The sequence below is a fragment of the Hipposideros armiger genome, unplaced genomic scaffold, assembly GCF_001890085.2.
Source record: "Hipposideros armiger isolate ML-2016 unplaced genomic scaffold, ASM189008v1 scaffold_43, whole genome shotgun sequence".
Classification (NCBI taxonomy): Eukaryota; Metazoa; Chordata; class Mammalia; order Chiroptera; family Hipposideridae; genus Hipposideros; species Hipposideros armiger.
This window is the reverse complement of record NW_017731393.1, coordinates 4,016,112-4,034,034: the sequence shown is the minus strand read 5'-3', so window position 1 is coordinate 4,034,034 and position 17,923 is coordinate 4,016,112. Positions and strand designations below refer to the sequence as shown.

The 17,923-nt window shown below is 55.3% G+C and overlaps 2 protein-coding genes across 10 annotated transcripts in view; one reads left to right on the top strand and one right to left on the bottom strand.

Moving 5' to 3' along the window:
* Positions 1 to 11,843, top strand: part of WDR25 (WD repeat domain 25) — a 137,258-nt gene extending 125,415 nt beyond the window's left edge. For all 3 annotated transcript variants that reach the window (XM_019639392.1, XM_019639390.1, XM_019639391.1), the window contains exons 5-7: positions 8,155 to 8,325; positions 10,630 to 10,770; positions 11,368 to 11,843. In XM_019639392.1, the coding sequence (XP_019494937.1) occupies positions 8,155 to 8,325; positions 10,630 to 10,770; positions 11,368 to 11,589 (534 nt within the window). In that variant the 3' untranslated portion in view covers positions 11,590 to 11,843. The remainder of the gene's footprint in view (positions 1 to 8,154; positions 8,326 to 10,629; positions 10,771 to 11,367) is intronic.
* A 3,435-nt stretch (positions 11,844 to 15,278) lies between these two features.
* Positions 15,279 to 17,923, bottom strand: part of BEGAIN (brain enriched guanylate kinase associated) — a 29,965-nt gene continuing 27,320 nt past the window's right edge. For all 7 annotated transcript variants that reach the window (XM_019639149.1, XM_019639155.1, XM_019639151.1 and 4 more), the window contains one exon: positions 15,279 to 17,347. In XM_019639149.1, the coding sequence (XP_019494694.1) occupies positions 16,019 to 17,347 (1,329 nt within the window). In that variant the 3' untranslated portion in view covers positions 15,279 to 16,018. The remainder of the gene's footprint in view (positions 17,348 to 17,923) is intronic.

Here is a 17,923-nt window from a genome sequence, read left to right as displayed (position 1 = left end):
ATATATATATATATATTTATACACACACACCCTAAGGCTTTGTTCGTTTTTGTTTCAGATTGAATTATTTCTATCGATCTATCTTCAAGTTCAGTGAGTCTGTCTTTTGTCACTTCCATTTTGTTATTGGGATTATCCCATGATTTAAAAAAATATTTTCAGTTCTAATATTTTTATTTAAAAATATATAATTTCTGTTTCTCTATTGAGACTATCTATCCATTCACTTAAGAGTGTTATTATAGTGACTGTTTAAATGTGTCTGATAATTTCAGCATCTGGGTCATTTCAGAGTTGGCGTCTGTTGTTTCACTTTTCTCATGGTTACTGTTTACATTTTCCTGGTTCTTATATGTCAAGTAATTTCAGAATATATCCAGCATGTTTTGAATATTATGTTGTAAGATCCTGGGTCCTATTAAAATCATGTGGAGAATAGTGATTTGTTTATCTTAACAGGCAACCAACCCTATTAGGTTCAGACGCAAATCTTCCTCTTGCTGTGGGCAGTGTTCCATTTCCAGTTCAGTATTCAAAACCTTTGTGAATGTTGAGCCACTAAAGGGCTAGTTTCAGACTTGTGCAGTGGTTGTGCGGTACTGCACTTCTCAAAGCTTTCACTGTGTTTCTTTGATTGTATTCCATGCCTGTGTAGCTTAGGGATTGTCCTGGGATGCCTGTCAGTTCATACACAGAATTAGGGGACTCCCTTCCCAGCTCTCTCCTGTTTGGGATTTCTCCCTCACTCCTTGGTTCTCCAGGGCCTCCCGTCCTGGTTCTTCTGCCCAGAGCGAGAGAGTTCTCTCAGAGTGTTAGCCTTCTGCCTGGTCACACAATGTCCACAACTGGGATCCCTTTCAAAGCAAAGTAGATAACTTTGGAGAAAGCAGAGGGAAAAATAACATGGCTTTCCCTCTTTCTGTTTTTTTGTTTGTTTATTTGTTTGTTTTTGTTTTTTACCATATAGCCCCTTTCCCCCAGTTCTTCTATTCAAATTTTTTCTGCTTCTGGGTTTTAGGCATTTGTACATTACTGGGGCAGTGCAGTTTTGCTGTTGGGGCTGGCATTGGGGCAGGGCTAAGAGAGCAAGAAGGAGATACTATTTTTAATTTCCCCTGTGCTGTCTGGCTTATAGGGACCCATTTTCTTGTTCCTTTGGCCAGAATGATGGATTTATTTCAGAATGTTTGCTGTTCGTGCCCACTATGTAATTCCTTAATTCAGTCAGTCTGTAGGTCAATGTCAGGAGTTAAACGACCAAGAAATCACACACACACACAACTAAAAAACCCACAAACATACAGCTTCACTTACCATACTGGTCTTCAAATTTTGACTTCCCTCCCCTAACGCACCTGCTATTATTTACCTTTCAAAGTCTTCAGGTAGTTTCTTCTTGAATTTTGTGCAGAATTTTTGGTTATGTTATCTGGGAGAGAGTGAGAGGCCATGGTGGGCTTACCTCCATTTGGGGTTAACACTAGATTTCATTCATTTAAAAATTTGGTCATTTTCTTTCTCTTTAGTATGTTTTGAATAGTTTTGATTGCTGTGTTCTTCTAGTTCACTAATTTTTTTTTTGCAGTGTCTTCATCTGACGTTAATCCCATCTAATGTATCGTTCATCTCAACATTGTGTATTTCATCTCTACACGCTCAGTGAGGGCCTCATACATTCTCCATGTCTCTACCTTGGCCAGCCTCTCCGCTACCTTTGTAAACATACGCTATATAGTTATAATAACTGTTGTAATGCTCTGGTCTACCGTCAGTATCGCTTGTGCGTTTAGCTGAGTGTAGAGACCAGAATCTGAGTGCTGTGGTCACTCATTGTTTCTAGGCTCCTTCTGTGGACAGAGCTAGGAAATGATTTTGTTGTTAAGAAAAACTAGATCATTGGCAATACCGATTTTTCCAATTCAAATTTAGGATCACAGCTTTTTTCTTTAGCTTCTTTGCTTTTATATGTTTTCGATTTCTTTTATACTGAAAATTTTTCTTTCTGTCTACCAATTTTTTTGGTATATATTGACACTAGCACTGTGATGACTGAAAACAGTGAGATTTTCGCAGTTCTTTTTGTTCACAGTGTATATCTAATTAGGATTTGCCATCAAATTACTGGGTTTTGTTCATAATGTATATTCAACTAAGGATCTACCATTAAATTACTGTGTTTTAATGTCTCTTAAAATAAACCCTATTTATGTGGTTAAGTGATCAGCTCAATACGTGGTTAGTTTCATTTGCTTAATTTTGCTTTCACATTTTAGAGACTGCCTTTTAAGTTACTTTTGTTGTATAATGTTATAAAATATGTACATTGTTCTGGAGAAGGAATTGGGAGAACTACAGCCCCTGGGCCCAATCTGGCCTCCGGACTGTTTTTGTATGGTCCTTAAGCTCAGAATGGTTTTAACATTTTTAAGTAGCTGTAACACACACACACCCTAAAATATTTACTATATGGCTCTTTACAGAAATTTTCTAAGTTCTACCTCCTTAATTCTGTTCTCTCTCTTCTTCTAGAGGCAGTCTCATTTTTTTTTTTAAGATTTTATTGGGGAATTGGGGAAGGGAACAGTGTTGGGAAATTGGGGAAGGGGAACATTGTGTTTTTCCAGGACCCATCAGCTCCAAGTCAAGTTGTCGTCCTTCAGTCTTAGTTGTGGAGGGCGCAGCTCAGCTCGCCACTTTCAATCTTAGTTGCTGGTGAGCATTGTCCACCATCCCATGCGGGAGTCAAACCGGCAAACTTGTTGCACACTGAGCCATCTGCCCTCCTGTCGGCAGCTCGCTGCTGCTCAGCTCAAGATGCCATGTTCAATCTTGTTGCGGGTGGGCACAGCCCACCATCCCATGCAGGAGTTGAACCGGCAACCTTGTTGTTAGGGGACGTGCTCTCACCAGCTGAGCCATCCTGCCACCTGTTGGCTGCTCAGCAGCAACTCAGTTCAGGTGCAGCTCACTGGCCCATGTGGGAATCGAACCAGCGACCCTGTTGCCCAGAGCTCGCACTCTTAACCAATTGAGCCACTCAGTTGACCCTAGAGGCAGTCTCATTTATTTATTTAGTTTCTGGTTTATCTTTTACTGTTATTTTTTATTGTAAGCATACACACACATATATTTATATCACCTCTTCTACGTATTTTCTACCCTTTTTTCCTGTCACCTTGCTTTTTTCACTGAACAGTGTACCTACAGGTCACACCATATAGCAGGGAGGGAGGCAGACCTCATTCTCTTTTCAACTGCATCGCATTCTGGAGGGTGGGGGCGGTACTGAGGTTTATGTAACCCGTCCCTTCTTGATGTCCATTTGGGTCCTTCCAGTGTTTTATTTTCACACGTAGTGCTGCTTTCAGTGGCCTGTGCTTGTACCTCTTGGGGCTTTGCCCGCGTCACTTGGACCAGTTCCTTCAGTGGCCTGCCGGGTCATGCATATTGTGGATGACGAGGCATGTGTCCTTGTGCTGGGTGCTGCCCAAGTTCTCTCCACAGGGACTGAACCATTTCGCATTCCTGTGGTGGCATGTAGATTAACTGATGCCCCGTAGCCACTTCACGGAGTGTGTGATCAAATTTCTGGATTTTGCTAATTTGAATTTGTATATAATTTACATTTTCACCTCTCATGAGCAAGATCTCATTTCTCATGAGCAGGATTGAAGGACCTATTACATTTGCGTTTATATGAACTCTGTGTTCACTTCTCCGGCTCATGTTTCTGTAGAGCTACTGGTAATTTCCATCTGTTTTTAGAAACTGTCTGTATATTAGGGGTAGTGATGTTTGCCTCTAATATAAGTTGCAGATATTTCCTCCATTTGTCTTTTTTAAGTTTACTTATTTATTTGCTTATTTTTATGCCATGCAATAGTGTTCTATTACTATTATTATGATTTTCATGTCCTCAGATTTACCCATCTTTTGTCTTATTGCTCCTGGCCTTAGAATCATAGCCAGGAACGTTTCCCCCAGTCCCAGGCAGTAGAAAACTTCAATCGTGTTTTCTTCTTAAAATTTTTTAGCTTCCTTTTTTAATGTAAATTTCTGGTCCTTTTCAAATTTACCAACGGCGCGCTTTTGGTGTACTCCACCCTGTGTGAATGGCTACTTTTCCTTGTGTGAATTTAAACCCTAGAAAGTTTTGCCCTTTGAATAGATCCCTCTCATCTTAGCATTTGAACGAGACCAGTATGTTCATTTTCAGGGAGAAGGAATTGAAATCTGGGAAGAAGGGACTTACCCAGGGACTGATGGCTCCATTCAGGGACTCTAGCTCTGGCTGGCCGGGGCAGGGGAGGGTTATGAGCGGCTGCTGCATGTCAGCCACTGAGCCAGGCATGTCACCTTTGTTTCCTGGCAAGCCAAAGGTCCTGCTATTGTCCCTACCTTACAGGTGTGGAGACTGAGCACAGAGAGGTGGGTTGCTTGTCCAGGGCCACCCAGCCAGTAAGGCTGTCAGCCTCAGATACCCAAGGGCCCGCCTCCCAATGCGGGGGGAGAAGCCCCTGCCAGCCGCGCTGGTGATGACATGGCGTTGAGCACAGTTGCTCCCGCCCCACATGGTCTTGGAGCCCGTTGGAAAATCAGGTTTCCTCTGTATCCATGTTATGGACCATAGGAGAACCCTGTGAATGAATGTCATCACCCAGCGTGCCTGCTGGAGCTGGTGGCAGCCGCTCCCTGTGGGTTGCTTCAGCCCCAAGTGCCATCATGTTGCTGGCAGCCAGAGGCATCGAGGTCGCTCCTTTTCAAGTTGTCCTTTTGTTCATTCATCCATTTGTTTATCCACTCATTCACGTATCCTGCCTGCAGTGTGCAGACCCAGTGCTGTCCCAGGGCGACCCAGAAATGTGACATGTCTGTCCCCAGGAACTCACAGTTCTGTGGGGTAGGCAGATAGCCTGGGCAGCCGGCTGAGGGAGCACAGGGTCCTGTGGGAGCCCTCACCAGAGGACTGGCAGGGGTCTGGTGAGGAGAGCTGGTACCAGTGGTGTTAGATACGCAGAGGTTCGCTTGTGGTCCAGCCCAGACTCCTGGTGGTGATGACTCGAAGACCAGACTCGGAGAGGGAAGGGTCCCCTGGGCACATGGTGAGCCAGCAGCTGGGCCAGGACGGGAGCTGCGCCTGCGCCCCAAGCCTTCGCACTTGGAAGTGGCAGGGACCCAAGGAAGGGAAAGCGGTGCCTTCGGATGAGTCCCAGGCAGCCCACTTACCCAGGTCTGTCCGGTGGGCGGAGCAGTTGGCAGATCTTCAGGACATCAGGTGATTTTCATCACAAATGAAAGTGTCATGCTCACATCTTCCCCTTTCCCTAAAGCCGTAGACCTTTGGCCAAGGAGCTGCTTACCCGCCAGAGGCCCCCGGTTGCCAGAAGAGTCCAGTGAGGCTCCCTCCTGGACCCAGCTAGTTAGGGCGCGGCGCGCCATCCACGCCCCTGGGACGGGAGGCGGCGGCTGTCAGTGTACTTAAGGTCGCCGTAAAACCCAGCAGCTCGACGCACGAATGGCTCCTCTGCTCTTTCCTGGGGCGCCAGCAGTTGTGACGGCGAGTAAATCATGTTCGGCAGCGATCACTGCAAAGGTCAGCCTACCACTTAACGGCAGCGTTATTGGCAGGGACCGCCCATAACACGGCTTGTTTCCCGGCCATTCAATTTTATGAAGCCCTAATGAATTGGGCCATTTCCATCCATTCTCAGGAAACACATGGAACAGCGGTTTTCCTTCTCCTGGAAGAGTTTGTCCTGGGAGGCGGGCGGTGTGTGGGTGGGGCACGCAGGTCGTTCTGTGCTGGACAGGCGAGGACCCCTGGCTCCTCGCTGTCTCTGGGCCTTCACGCCACCCTCCCGCCATTGCTGTCGTCATGAGACGACTTGTGTGAACCGCCTGGCCAGGCGCTCGGCGAGGCAGGGCGGACCCTCCTCTTCCCCCACCCTTGGCTGGTCTGTATGTTTCTCAGCTGCCACTGGAGGGGGCCTGAGGTACAAAGGCCCGAACCTGTCCACAGGGGCTCACAGTCCTGCCGGCGCCTGTGGGAGCCCGTCAGCGGCCATTCTCTGTGGACTCGTGGGGCGCCAGGGGCTGCTGTGTGCCCCCTGCTGCTGGGCTATGTCCAGGGACACGAGGTGGGCCAGACTCACCTCTCTCTTGGCATGTGCTCCCCCTGACCCTCACTTGAACTGTAGTGATGGAGAGGGTGTCCGGAGAAGGAGGGAGGAAGGCCTTCAGGCCCCACGTGGCCTAGGCGAGTGGAGACCCGGGGTGCTGGTGGGGAGGGTGGTTTACGCGAGGGGAGTCTGGAATGGCTCCAGGGATGGGTAGAGCGGCTGGATTTGGAGCTGGTAAAGAGCTAGCTTCAGAGCCTTGATGACGGGGACTCCAGTCATCCCTCCCCTCCAAAGTCAGTGCCAAACCCCGCAGTGGTGTGCCACATCCCCTCGCAGGCCCTAGGCTGCTGCCCCAGCTCCAGACGAGGCCGGCAGAGCCTCTGTCAGCAGCGCGGCCGCCGTGCCTCTGCTGGCCAGGGGTCTGGAGTGTTCCTCCCAGTCCACGCTGTGAGACTCAGGGATCCCCTGGGGGGGCAGAGGGGCTTGTGGAGTCCTGGTGCAGGGAGGGGGGGCCTGCGCAGCAGCCACACTGGCTGGCCGGGAAGGGCTGCCCTCTTCCTCCCTGTGCAGAGGCCTGCAGGGCTGCCCTCTCTTCTCTGGACCACGCCTCAGGCTTGAGGGCGCCCTTCCTGAAGTCGCCCTAGCTGGGGGCTGCTTCTGAAGAGGCTCAGAGAAGATCAGTCAATTGTTGTGCCTCCCCTGCCCCAGGAATTTTTTTCCAACATTTTCTGAGGCAGGATTGGCCAGCAGGAGACTGGGCCCCAGGGAAGCAGCCCGGCTGGGGAGAGGCACCCACACAGCTGGCCATGGGACCTTGAGCCAACCCCAGCGTCTCTCTGAGCCTCGGTGTTCCTCATATGGAGAGTGGGTCTCCATCCCCCCACCCCACCACTACCCTGTCTAAATTGGATTCATGGAGTGCTGCATTAAATGTGAATTTGACTTATGTACATTTGAAAGAGGGTGATAGAAAATAAAAGTCTGCAACATTTGAAAGACCGTGAACTCCAGTTTAAAAAAAATGGTCAAAATGGCTCATTTTACAGCCCCGCGGGAGTCGGGGGTGTAGGTGGGGTGAGGGGGGTGCTGAGGTACTGAGAACTCTGTTTGTGCTGTGGCCACATGGTGGCGCCCTGGGTGCTGGGAAGCAGGCGGCCAGGCCAACTGGCGGGCCCCAGGTGCTGTGTGTGCCCTGGCCCGGTGCTCAGTCTTGCAATTTAAAGTCGCGTCGACCATGAATTTGTTAAGTGGTGGTTCTTGTCACTCCTGGTACGGGGACCCCCTTCTCTCACCTGCCGCTGCCAAAGCCATTGTCTTAAAACGGAAGGTGAACGTGATAAAATGCTCTGAAGAAAGCCGAACAACTGCCTGATACTTAATCACGTTAGTTTACGAGGCAGGAGGCTTTAGAAAATTGGCAACGATGCTAAGAAATAAAAAATGTCTTTAAAGCTCACCTGCTCACTGTGGCTCTGGCTGTGTGGCCTTCAAGAATGCTCGCCCCCAGTGACACAGCCACTGCTCTAGGGGCAGTAGACTGGGACTTGGGGAGCTTGAATTATGTGCCATCTCGGAAGCAAGACCCTTTCACAAGTACGGCTCTGGATTGATGGGCATCACCAATGCCCCTTAGGTGCCCTTGGCTAGGCGTGGGCCCTGCCCTCAGCTCACCTTCATCAGGTGCCAGCTGTTCCCTAGGGAACCAGTCTGACAGGGGAGATCATCAGTGCCAATGGGTGTGGGGTGGGCATGGGAGGGGGACTGTCCATAGAGAGGGGCCATCAGGCAAGGCGGTGCGAGGATCGCGGGTGGGTCTCGAGGGAGACGGACGCTTGCCTGGTGGAGCAGGCGGGCCTCCCCGTACCAGCCCCCAACTCCACGGCTTGGGCTGCTCAGCCTGGGGCACCTCGCCCCGCCCCGCCTTCACTGAACCCGCCTGCCCTCTGGGCTCTTGGTGGCCTTCCCCTGTCCTCCCTTTGGGCACATGCCCTGTGCTTCTGGGGCTCCCCAGCATGACAGATGCCTGCTCTTGCAGGTGGTGAGAAGCTACAAGGCGACCATCCAGCAGACCTTGGACATCCTCTTCCTCCAGGAAGGCTCCGAGTTTCTGAGCAGCACAGATGCTTCGAGCCGGGACTCTGCTGACCGCACCATTATCGCCTGGGATTTCCAGAGTTCCGCCAAAATCTCCAACCAGATTTTCCACGTGAGAAACCCTGTTTGGCATCACTTTCAGTTTCAGCCCCAGGATGAAACTACGTAGCCCTAGGCTGTCTGGAGTCCTGGTCACTTCCTGCAGGAAATGTTCAGTAGGCAGGGTCTTTAGAGGCAGATTGGCTGCCTGAAATCTCTAGGGTGGAGGTAGGCAAGTTCAGGTCCAGGCCTGCCCAGAGAACCTTCCACAGGCTCCCAGGTCACAGCGATTCCTCCAACTGGTCCGTGCCCAGCACAGCCACCCCACAGGGTAAAGGTATGGAGGGACAGCCCAGTCCAGATTGATGGGACGATGGCTAAGCAGCCCAAATATCCCTACAGTCCTTCTACCACCCTAGCCAGCCCACAGGCCTCTGCTCTGCCGTGCTGAGTGGCTTTGGCAGGGCTGTGACTTGGGGGAGTTAAAGCAGGGACGCCAGAGTCAGGCCACCTGCATTCAACTCCTGGATGCACCACTTACAAGCTGGGGGGCCCTGGCCCCATTATTTAGCCTCTTTGAGTCTCATTTTCCTTTTAGAAAATTGAGGGTGAGAATATTACTTGCCTCATGGCGTGGTTTTGAGAATTCAAAGAGAGAATGCTTATAAAGAATCTAGCATAGGGCTGCCTGAGTGGCTCAGTTGGTTAAGAGCTCGCTCAAGAGTGCAAGCTCTGAGCAACAGGGTTGCCGGTTTGATATCCGGCCCAAGCTGAGCTGCCCACAGGTGGCAGGACGGCTCAGCTAAAAGAAAAAAAAAAAAAAGAATCTAGCACAGTCCCAGGCACAGGGAGTGCTCCATAAACGTATTACCTCACATCACCACTGCCACTGTCATCACCAACATCATTATGACCACTAACATTATCACCGTCACCACCATGACCATCACTGTCATCACCACCATCACTGTCGTTACCACTATCATCTTTATCATCTCCATCACCATCTTCATCACCATCATCATCACTATCACCACCAACATCATCTTTTAAGATTTCAAATACACCCTGACTGATCTCTTTGGTGTTCCCACCCTAAACTTAAATACACACACACACACACACACACACACGTATCCCTTCTCCCTCTCCCTGCTTTTTCCTATTTTACAGAGGGTTCTACATGACCCTGTGCAAACTTGCCTCTAGGCCTTCACTTCAGGGCTCTAGCGAAGCCTCCTGGGAAGGACAGGTCCTGGGCGGGCGGGCAGGGGGGCAGCCCTTGCACAGAGCAGGGGAAGTGAGGGAGGGGGATGCAAGTGCTGCATGCCTGAGCCGTTGGCCCTCCTAGAATCATACCCCTCACCTTCCATGCAGGTAAGCAGGTGCTCTACTGGCATCACGCCGAGCAGCTCGCTCGGGGGCCCCACGGCCTCCCTGCCTCCGAGGGGCACGTTAGTCTGCAGCCGTGGCTCTGACTGCTCCCCACTTTGCCCTGGGTTTGGGCTCACTTAGCAACAACTTAAGGGCAACGCTTAGGACATGGAAGGACAGTACAGTTGAGAAGGGAGTTTCTAGGGGTGTCTCTGTGTGACTGAGCCCCTCAGAGATTGCCCGCCTGGGTTTTGAACACTGTTCACGCATTCGTCTTGCTTGGCCATCCACCTCCTCACTTACTGTGCATTCGGCTGTGTGGACCGCTGGGCTGGGCTGGGCTGGGCTGGGCTGCCCCGGGGGCTCACTGTGGCGGGGTGATAGTTGGCTGTGGCTACACCCCTCCGATCTTTGCGCCAGTGTCTTCAGATGGCTGTCTGCTCTGTCTTCACATTGCCTTGTCTGTGTGTCCCATCTCCCTCAGCCTCCCTTTTATAAGGATACATGTGCCTGCAAGAATATAGGATAATCTCCCATCTCAACACTCTTAACTTAGTTACATCTGCAAAAATCCCGCTTTTTAAAATATATAAGGTGACATTCATAGGTCCCAGGAATTGGGACAAGGATATATTTGGGGGGGGGGGCATTTTTCAGTCTACCACAAGGGCCATGAGCCAAGGAGTGAGGTGACCCCTAGAAGCTGGAAGTGCAGGGAAAACAGCCTCCCCTGGTACCTCCAGAAGGAGCCAGCCCTGCTGACCCCTTGATTTTAGCCCAGGGAGACCCGTGTCTGACCTCTGACCTCAGCACTGTAAGATAATAAATTTGTGTTGCTCTAAGCCACTAGCTTTGTGGCAGTCTGTCACAGCAGCAATAGGAAACTCATACAGACCCCTAAGCCAAGGTCGGGAGGAGGGCGCAAGGCCCATAGGCAGCGTGCGGGGCAATGTAACCCCCAGCCGGTAACCTCTACCCTGTCTGTGGCCCCGCTGTCTCTCAGGAGAGGTACACCTGCCCCAGCCTTGCCTTGCACCCGCGGGAGCCCGTGTTCCTGGCGCAGACCAATGGCAATTACCTGGCCCTTTTCTCTGCCGTGTGGCCCTACCGGATGAGCAGAAGGCGGCGCTACGAAGGGCACAAGGTACCCTGTCCCTGGCCCCCTGCCCCTACACCCAGTAGATAGCTGAGCACTGACCCCAGAGCCTCCCGCCAGACAATGCCAGCAGTGGACGTGGGGCTCCAGCATGCACGGACCTTCTGTCCAGCAGATTCTGTGTTTTCCTTCCCAGGTGACCACAGGCTGTGTGGCCTGGTCTCCACTCGGGGCCCTGGGCCACTTCTGGCCCTGCCCCAGGTCCCAGCTGCTGGGCAGGAAAGGTTTCTCCTGAGTCTGTGGCTCACATGGACTAGTCACAGGGGTAGGGGTAGGGGGCGGAACAGAATGGGGGTGGGGCTATTTCTAGCTCCGCCCCCTGCCCCCACTGAGGTCTGCATCACTGGGGTGGAGAGGGCCGGGGACTTGGTGACTCAGTGAGCAGTCCACAGCAGGACCCCAGCCTCTTGAAGGAGCTGGGTGTGACCCCCAGTTCCGCTCCCCACAGCTCTGCTCCCCCCAGCTCTGCTCCTGGCCCGCCCCTTTGTAGCATGGGCATAATGAGCCCTGCCTCACAGGCCCCGTGAAGAACAGGTGTGCGTGGGGCCCTGGTGTGGCCCGCTCTCCCCCTGTCACCCTCTGCAGGTAGAAGGCTACTCGGTGGGCTGCGAGTGTTCCCCAGACGGAGAGCTGCTGGTGACGGGCAGCGCAGATGGCCGGGTCCTGCTGTACTGCTTCCGCACTGCCAGCCGAGCACGGACGCTGTACGGGCACGCACAGGCCTGTGTTGGCACCACCTTCCACCCCGTGCTGCCCTCCGTCCTTGCCACCTGCTCCTGGGAGGGTGACATTAAGATCTGGCACTGAGCCTCCTAGCGCGGAACCTTCCGGACATCGGCCAGTCCCCAGGCTGCCCTTTTTCTTTGGGGTGGGTGGGAGTGAAGACTGAGGTTGGCCTCAGGGTCAGACCTGGGTGGAAGCTACTTCCACCACCTTATGGGCCTCAGTTTCCTCATCTGTAAAATGGGCACAAGAATCCTTTTGTCTCAGGGTTGTGAGGTCTGCATTGGTGAAGGGACCTGGCAGGTTGTCAGTGGCGCTCAATAAACATGAGTGTGTTGTTATTTCTTAATTTATTCCAGCGATAAGTATGTGTTGGCCGTTCTTCTTGCCGCCCCACTCGCAGGCCCGCTGGAGCTCCGAAACAAAGAGAATGGTGGGAGCTTGAGATGGGGCAGCCTCGCTCTGTGGACGAGGGAGTCCCTGGAGCAGTGGGGGGGTTCGGGGGGCTCTGGGTCTTAGGTCTGCCCTGAGGAGCTCTGTGCCAGAGCATGGCAGGCCTGGTCAGTCTCACAGGGCCCAGGCCCAGGCTGCTCAGGCCCAGGCCCCTGTCTCCCTCCCCACGAAGCATGGCCAGCTGGGCGCCTGGGTCTGCCCCAGCCCTGGGGCCCTCTGGGTTCCTGCATCTGCCCTAGGTGATGTGCAGGAGCCCCAAGAACTGGGGTTGTAAAGACCCAGCTCCCCAGGGATCTGGGCAGGCCAGTGAGCCTAAACCTCACCAAGACCGTAACTGAAGGGCGGCCCCAACAGCCCAAGGGTGCCCTGACAGGTGCCATGGCTCAGGGCAGAGGGTCCCTGCAGCCGTGGATGGCTTCCTGGAAGAGGCAGACCATGAGCTGGTGAGGAGGACATCCTCGGTAGAGGAGTCAGCGTGGAAACACAGATCTGAGAAGGAGGCCCTTGGGCAGTGGCGGGGGAGCTGCGGGCGTGGGGGTGCCCAGCTTTTTCTCTCCAGAGCCAGGGTTCCAGCCCAGCTCTGCCATCAGGATTGCTGTCCTCAAGGTCTGTTTCTTTTCCCCGCTGGGCACGAACACAAGCCCTGACCCTCCTGGGGCAGGGGGACATCCAGGGCTCCCTAGAAGCCACTGTGGCAGTTTTTTAGCACTACTCTCAGCTCAGTGCCCTGTGGGTGCCAGCTGGCTGCAAGCCCCTCCCTTCTCTTAGGTGACTCTCTTGCGAGGAATGGCAGGTGTACTCTGTGCCTTTATCTGTTTCGTCTTCCGAATGCTTCTCCCAAAGAGCAATCTTAAAGGCTCACTCTGAGCTTCTGCAAGGTGGTGAGGAGTTCACCATTTGCAATTTTAAAATAAGAAAGCTAAATTTAGAAAGTGTGGAGCAGGAATGAAAAAGAAGTGTGGGCTGTCCCTGCACCCACCTTCTTGGGCTGTGTGCTCACCTTAACCTCACCTACCATCTGAACTGCAGATCTAAGGCCATCACGGGAAAAGAGTTTCATCTGGAGAGGTAAGCGTGTGGCTGCAGCTGCCGCCAGGCCTGGCTGTGACTGGTGAGTGGAGCTGACGCTCGCGGCCCCCCGCAAGGTGGGCATGATACTCACCGTCCAGTTGAGGAGACTGCTCCTTGGAGGGCAGAAGGCTGTGCCCAGCGCCATGGGACTGCAGACTCTGCTCTTTCCCTCCCTCTGGAACTCCCTGGCTCAGCCTGGGGCTCTCCATGGGACCGTCCCTTGCCTAGGGGCCCCTGGGAGTCTCATTAGTCATTGTCCTGAGGCTCCAGGATCAGAGGGGCCTGGGACTTGCCCAAGGTCACACAGCCAGCTGGTGGCAGAGCTCCACTCTGCACTGCCCTGCTGGGGGTTGAGAAAGGATGGACATGGGCGGGTGAGCAGATGGTGGGTGCAGAGACGGGGTCCCACTGGGGGATGGCAGGATTCTGAATGAAAGAAGGGGTGGCTGGTAAAGGAGGGCACCCCCATCAGCTGCAGCTGGCTTTGGAGGTCATGACAAGACAGCTCTGTGAGGTCTGGAGGCCTTCTATGCGGGCCTCAGGCACTGAGGTGACAACTCGGGGCCAGGACCCTGAATCTGAGAAGGGCCGCTGGTTCAAGCCTCCATACCCCTTGGGGTTCCCAACCTTGCTGCCCAGTCACATGGCTGACACAAGGGTGGAGGGCGAACAAGGCTACGTCCCCATCTGGGAAGGCCTCTGAGTGAGCACCCGCTGGGTGCCAGGGGCTGCATGTTTTTCCCTCCACCCTTCCAGTTGCCCCCTAGTTCAATGAGGTCACTTCCCCTGTGTGCCCATGGGGAAACGGTCCTAGAGAGGGGAGCAGGCTCCCAAGGCTCTCCACAGTCCCCCCAGGCTCGGGGAGGCTGCTTTCTGGGGGTACTTCTGCTCCTGGGGGAGGTAGCCGGCTGGCTCTGGCCTGCCCTGCAGAGGCAGGTCAAGTGCAAGGATGCTGGGAGCCACAGGGGAGGACTCCCCCTCCTTGGGGTCAACTGGCAAGAGGCGGACCCACCTTGGAGACATGAAACTGGTGGGCCAGGGAACTCGAAGGCATGCCCCGGGCTGAGGTGGTCTCCAGCAGGAAGTGCCAGGCCCCTGGAAGCAGCAGACATGAACCCCCCTGGAGGTGGGGCCTCCATCCTAGACCTTGCAGAACCCCACAAGTCCATTCTCAGGGCATTGATGAGCGTGCATCAAAGATCACCAGGCAATAAGTGCAGGAAGCAAGAGAAACAGATCTGCAGGCCCCACAGGATGGAAGTGGAGACGGTGGACCGCTGTGCCCACTATGTTTAAGGAATTTATAAAAGACAAGTTGGAAATATCCCCAGGGAAGAGGAAGCTGTTAGAAAGTAGCATAGTGGATTTGTAAAACAACCAGACAGAACTTCTAGAAATGGAAAACATTAGTAATGAAAATGGAAAACTCAGTTGGGTGCGTTTGCTAGCTGAATGGAAACAGCAGGAGAGATGAATGAAGACAAAGTGTGGGTCATCCAGGACAGAGGGCACCAGACAGAGGATAGTTAAGGGGAGAGAGTGGGCAGAGAAGTATTTTTTAAAAAATAATTGAGAATCTTTCCAGAATTGATGAACTACACCAATCCACAGATACAAGAGTCCCTGTGGATTCCTAAGAAGGACAAATCCACGGCCAGACACACCTCAGGGAAACTGAGGAAAACCCAAGTCAAAAAGGGAAGATCTTGAAAAGCTGGAGAGAACCAGATAGATTACCATCAAAGAAACATTTGAGGGGCGGAGGGGGGGGGTGGCTGACAGCCAGTCGCTACACCTACAGGAAGCCCTAGGACATTTGCAAATGGCATCCCGTGTGCAGAGGGAGCGTGACCACCAGCTAACATCCTGCTCAGCGAGAATAGCCTTCAAAAATGGGGCAAAGTAATCACATCTTCAGAGAAATAAAAACTGGGAAAGTTTGTCATCAGCAGAGCCACACCAAAGGAAATCCAAAGGAATCTTTAGGCAGAAGCAAAGTCTGGGATGCAGGAAAGAATGGGGGGGATATAAGTAGAGGAACACTGCACAAAAGGGCAATAACGTCTAGTGGTTAAGACAGTGGAAGAGTTCAAACTCTAGACAAGAAGGCCCTGGGGTGGGGGCAGGAGCGTTGTTGTCAGGAACCCACCCAAGTCGCAGAGAGCGAAGGACAAGGTGGGGGGACAGACACCCAGGGCCACATGAGATCAAAAGGCAGTGGGGAGAAGAAACATCCCAAACCAAAACTCTTTCCACCGATGTCTTTTATTAATGAATGTAAAATACAGTACTAACAAGACGGCATGCATCGCAGACGACAGGACAGCAAGCCACAGAAACAGGAGTCGGAGGGCCTCATTATGTCTGAGGTAGAGCGAGGTGGTGCCAGGGAGCGGGACACTGGGGGACGAGCACCGGCCCCACTCGGGACGACGGACCACGGAAGAGCTCGGGGTGGTGTGTGGACCACATGGCGGAAACAGTTTAAAAACATCTCATATCCCTTTCACCCGTTCCAGTTCCCCCTTTGTGGACAGAGCTTTGGGGTTCCCTTGTCACTGGCCCACTGGGTGTCTCCGCAGGACACCATCCTCCCTTCCCAGGGGTAGGCCCCACTTGCCCTCACCCGAAAAATAAAGGAGCTTTTGTGTTGAAAACGCCAAGGCTGCCATCCAGGGAGCTGGAGGCCAAGTGCGTTAAGAAAGACCCTTTTTCTCTAGAAAAATAGTTTCACTTTATAAAAGGGGGGGGACGCTCATCTTGGGTGGGGCAGGATGTTGGCGTGTGAAAAAATGTTCTCGGGGACGTTCCGTCGTGGTGGGACTGGGGCGGACAGACAGTGTGGCAGGGACCCTCCTCTCGGCCAGGACCGGGCTAGGCGGAAGAGAGGGGTGTCCTCGTGGGAAAGGCCGGGGAGGACGGGTGTCTGGGGAGAGGCGAGGCGGCCCCCTCGAGCGCCGGGGGGGGGGGGGGGGGGTGGCCCGGGCGCTCAGTTGAGCAAGGTTCCGTAGAGCTGGGCTTTCGTGAGGCTGTCCTTGCGGCTCAGCCCCGAGCCCCCGGTCCGCGGGAAGGCCGGCTGGGGGCTGAGGCGGGCGGCGGGGTGCATTTCCGGGGAGGCCTCCATGGAGCTGGGCTCCAAGGAGTCCCGAGAGCTGTGGGGGCTGTGCTCAGGCTCGGGGCTGCCGGCCGCCCCGCACCGCTGCCCCCCGAGCCTGTCGCCGTCCCCCTCGCCGGCCGCGTAGCCGGGCAGCGGGTCGGCGGGGCCGCCCGCCCGCAGGAAGCAGGGCTCGGCCAGGGGGCCCTGGGAGAGGTCGTCGCCCTCCGAGAAGCTGTCGGCCTTGTAGCTGGCGTAGAGCGGGCTGGCGCGGGCCTCGGCCGTCTCGCCCGCGCCGCCCGCGCCGTAGAAGCGCTCCGAGAAGCTGCAGGGCGAGGCGCGGCCCGCGGCGGCCGGGAAGGAGTAGGCGCCGATGTCCTCCACGCTCAGGGGCCGCCACCGGCCGCGCGCGTCCTCCCCGGGCAGCCGGGCCGACCCGGGCTTGGCCCGCAGGCTCCACAGGTTCGGGGGCATCAGGGCCTGCTGGGGGCCCGGGGAGGCCGGGAAGCGGAAGGCCTCGGCCGGGTAGGGCGACACGGTCCGCGCGAAGCCCGGCGCCACCTCGGCCTCCAGCGGCGCCGCCACGGCGGCCGCGGCCTCGGCGAAGCGCGGGCTGCCCTGGTAGGCGGCGGCGGCGGGCGGCTTGCGCGCGAAGCGCCGCTCGCGGCTGTTCAGGTAGACGGCCTGCTGCGCGGCGGCCAGCGCGCCGGCCGGGCCCGGCTCCTTCTCCTCCGACGTGGCGCTGAAGCTCGAGTAGGAGCTGGACGTGGGCAGCGAGCCCGCGTAGCCCGGGAAGGCCTCGCGCCGGAAGGCGGCGGGGAAGGCGGCCGCCTCGGCCTCCGCCTCCTCCTCCTCCTCCGCCGCGCTGTCGGTGGAGTTCTGGGCCCGCAGGAAGCCCACGTCGGTCACGGGCGCGTCCACGCTGGGCCGCCGGTCGTGCCGCCGCTCCTCGGGGCAGTAGAGCGCCGTGTCGCTGCAGTAGAGGTCCCCCTTGTAGGGGGGCCGCGGCCCCGGCTTCTCCACGCCGTCCCGGAAGGCCAGGTCGCGGGCCGAGGCGTCCGACAGGCGGGAGGACAGGCTGGCGGGGTCGGGCTTCTCCAGCACCTTGGCGATGACGCAGGCGGGCACGCTGTCCGCGTAGGCGGGGTGGCAGAGCGGGGACGGCAGGCTGCAGCCGTGCTTCTCCATGTGCAGGCTCACGCGCTCCTGGAAGTCCGAGGGCAGCTGGACGGGATGGGGGGCGGGAGGGCGGGGACAGGGGCCGCGGTCAGCCCAGGACCTGTAGTGATGACCAACCCACAGGCCGGCAGAAGGACGAAGAGGGGCCCGCCCGGGGCGTCTCCAGTGGTACCCGCCGGAGCCGGGGGGCCGGGACCCTGCATTTCACAAGCTCTGGGGTTCTCCTGAGGACCCCTGGTCACCTTCACCCCCCAGCCCACTCCACCTGGGCCCTGCAGAGGTGGGAGGCTGGACTCAGGGTCTGACTCGGCCCCTCTCAGGTACAGTTCCCTCCCACCGAGGGGCTGACTTGCTCTCCCCAGTTACGTCCTGGGCGCCCCTGAACAAGACAGACTCAGACACAGATGCAACAAAGATCGAGGGCCTGGGCCAGGCGCCCGGCGGTTTCCGCACAAGCGCCTGGTGCCTCGTGGGGATGTCCGGCTACTGTTTGATCTATTTTGTGAGTGTTTCAGGTGTGGCCCAGGCCTAAGGTGAGGGGACATGGACCGAGGCCTGGGTGAGGGGAGTGTATGGAGGGGAGGGGCAGCCTGGCGGGCGTGGGGGGGGCCGGCCTGGCTT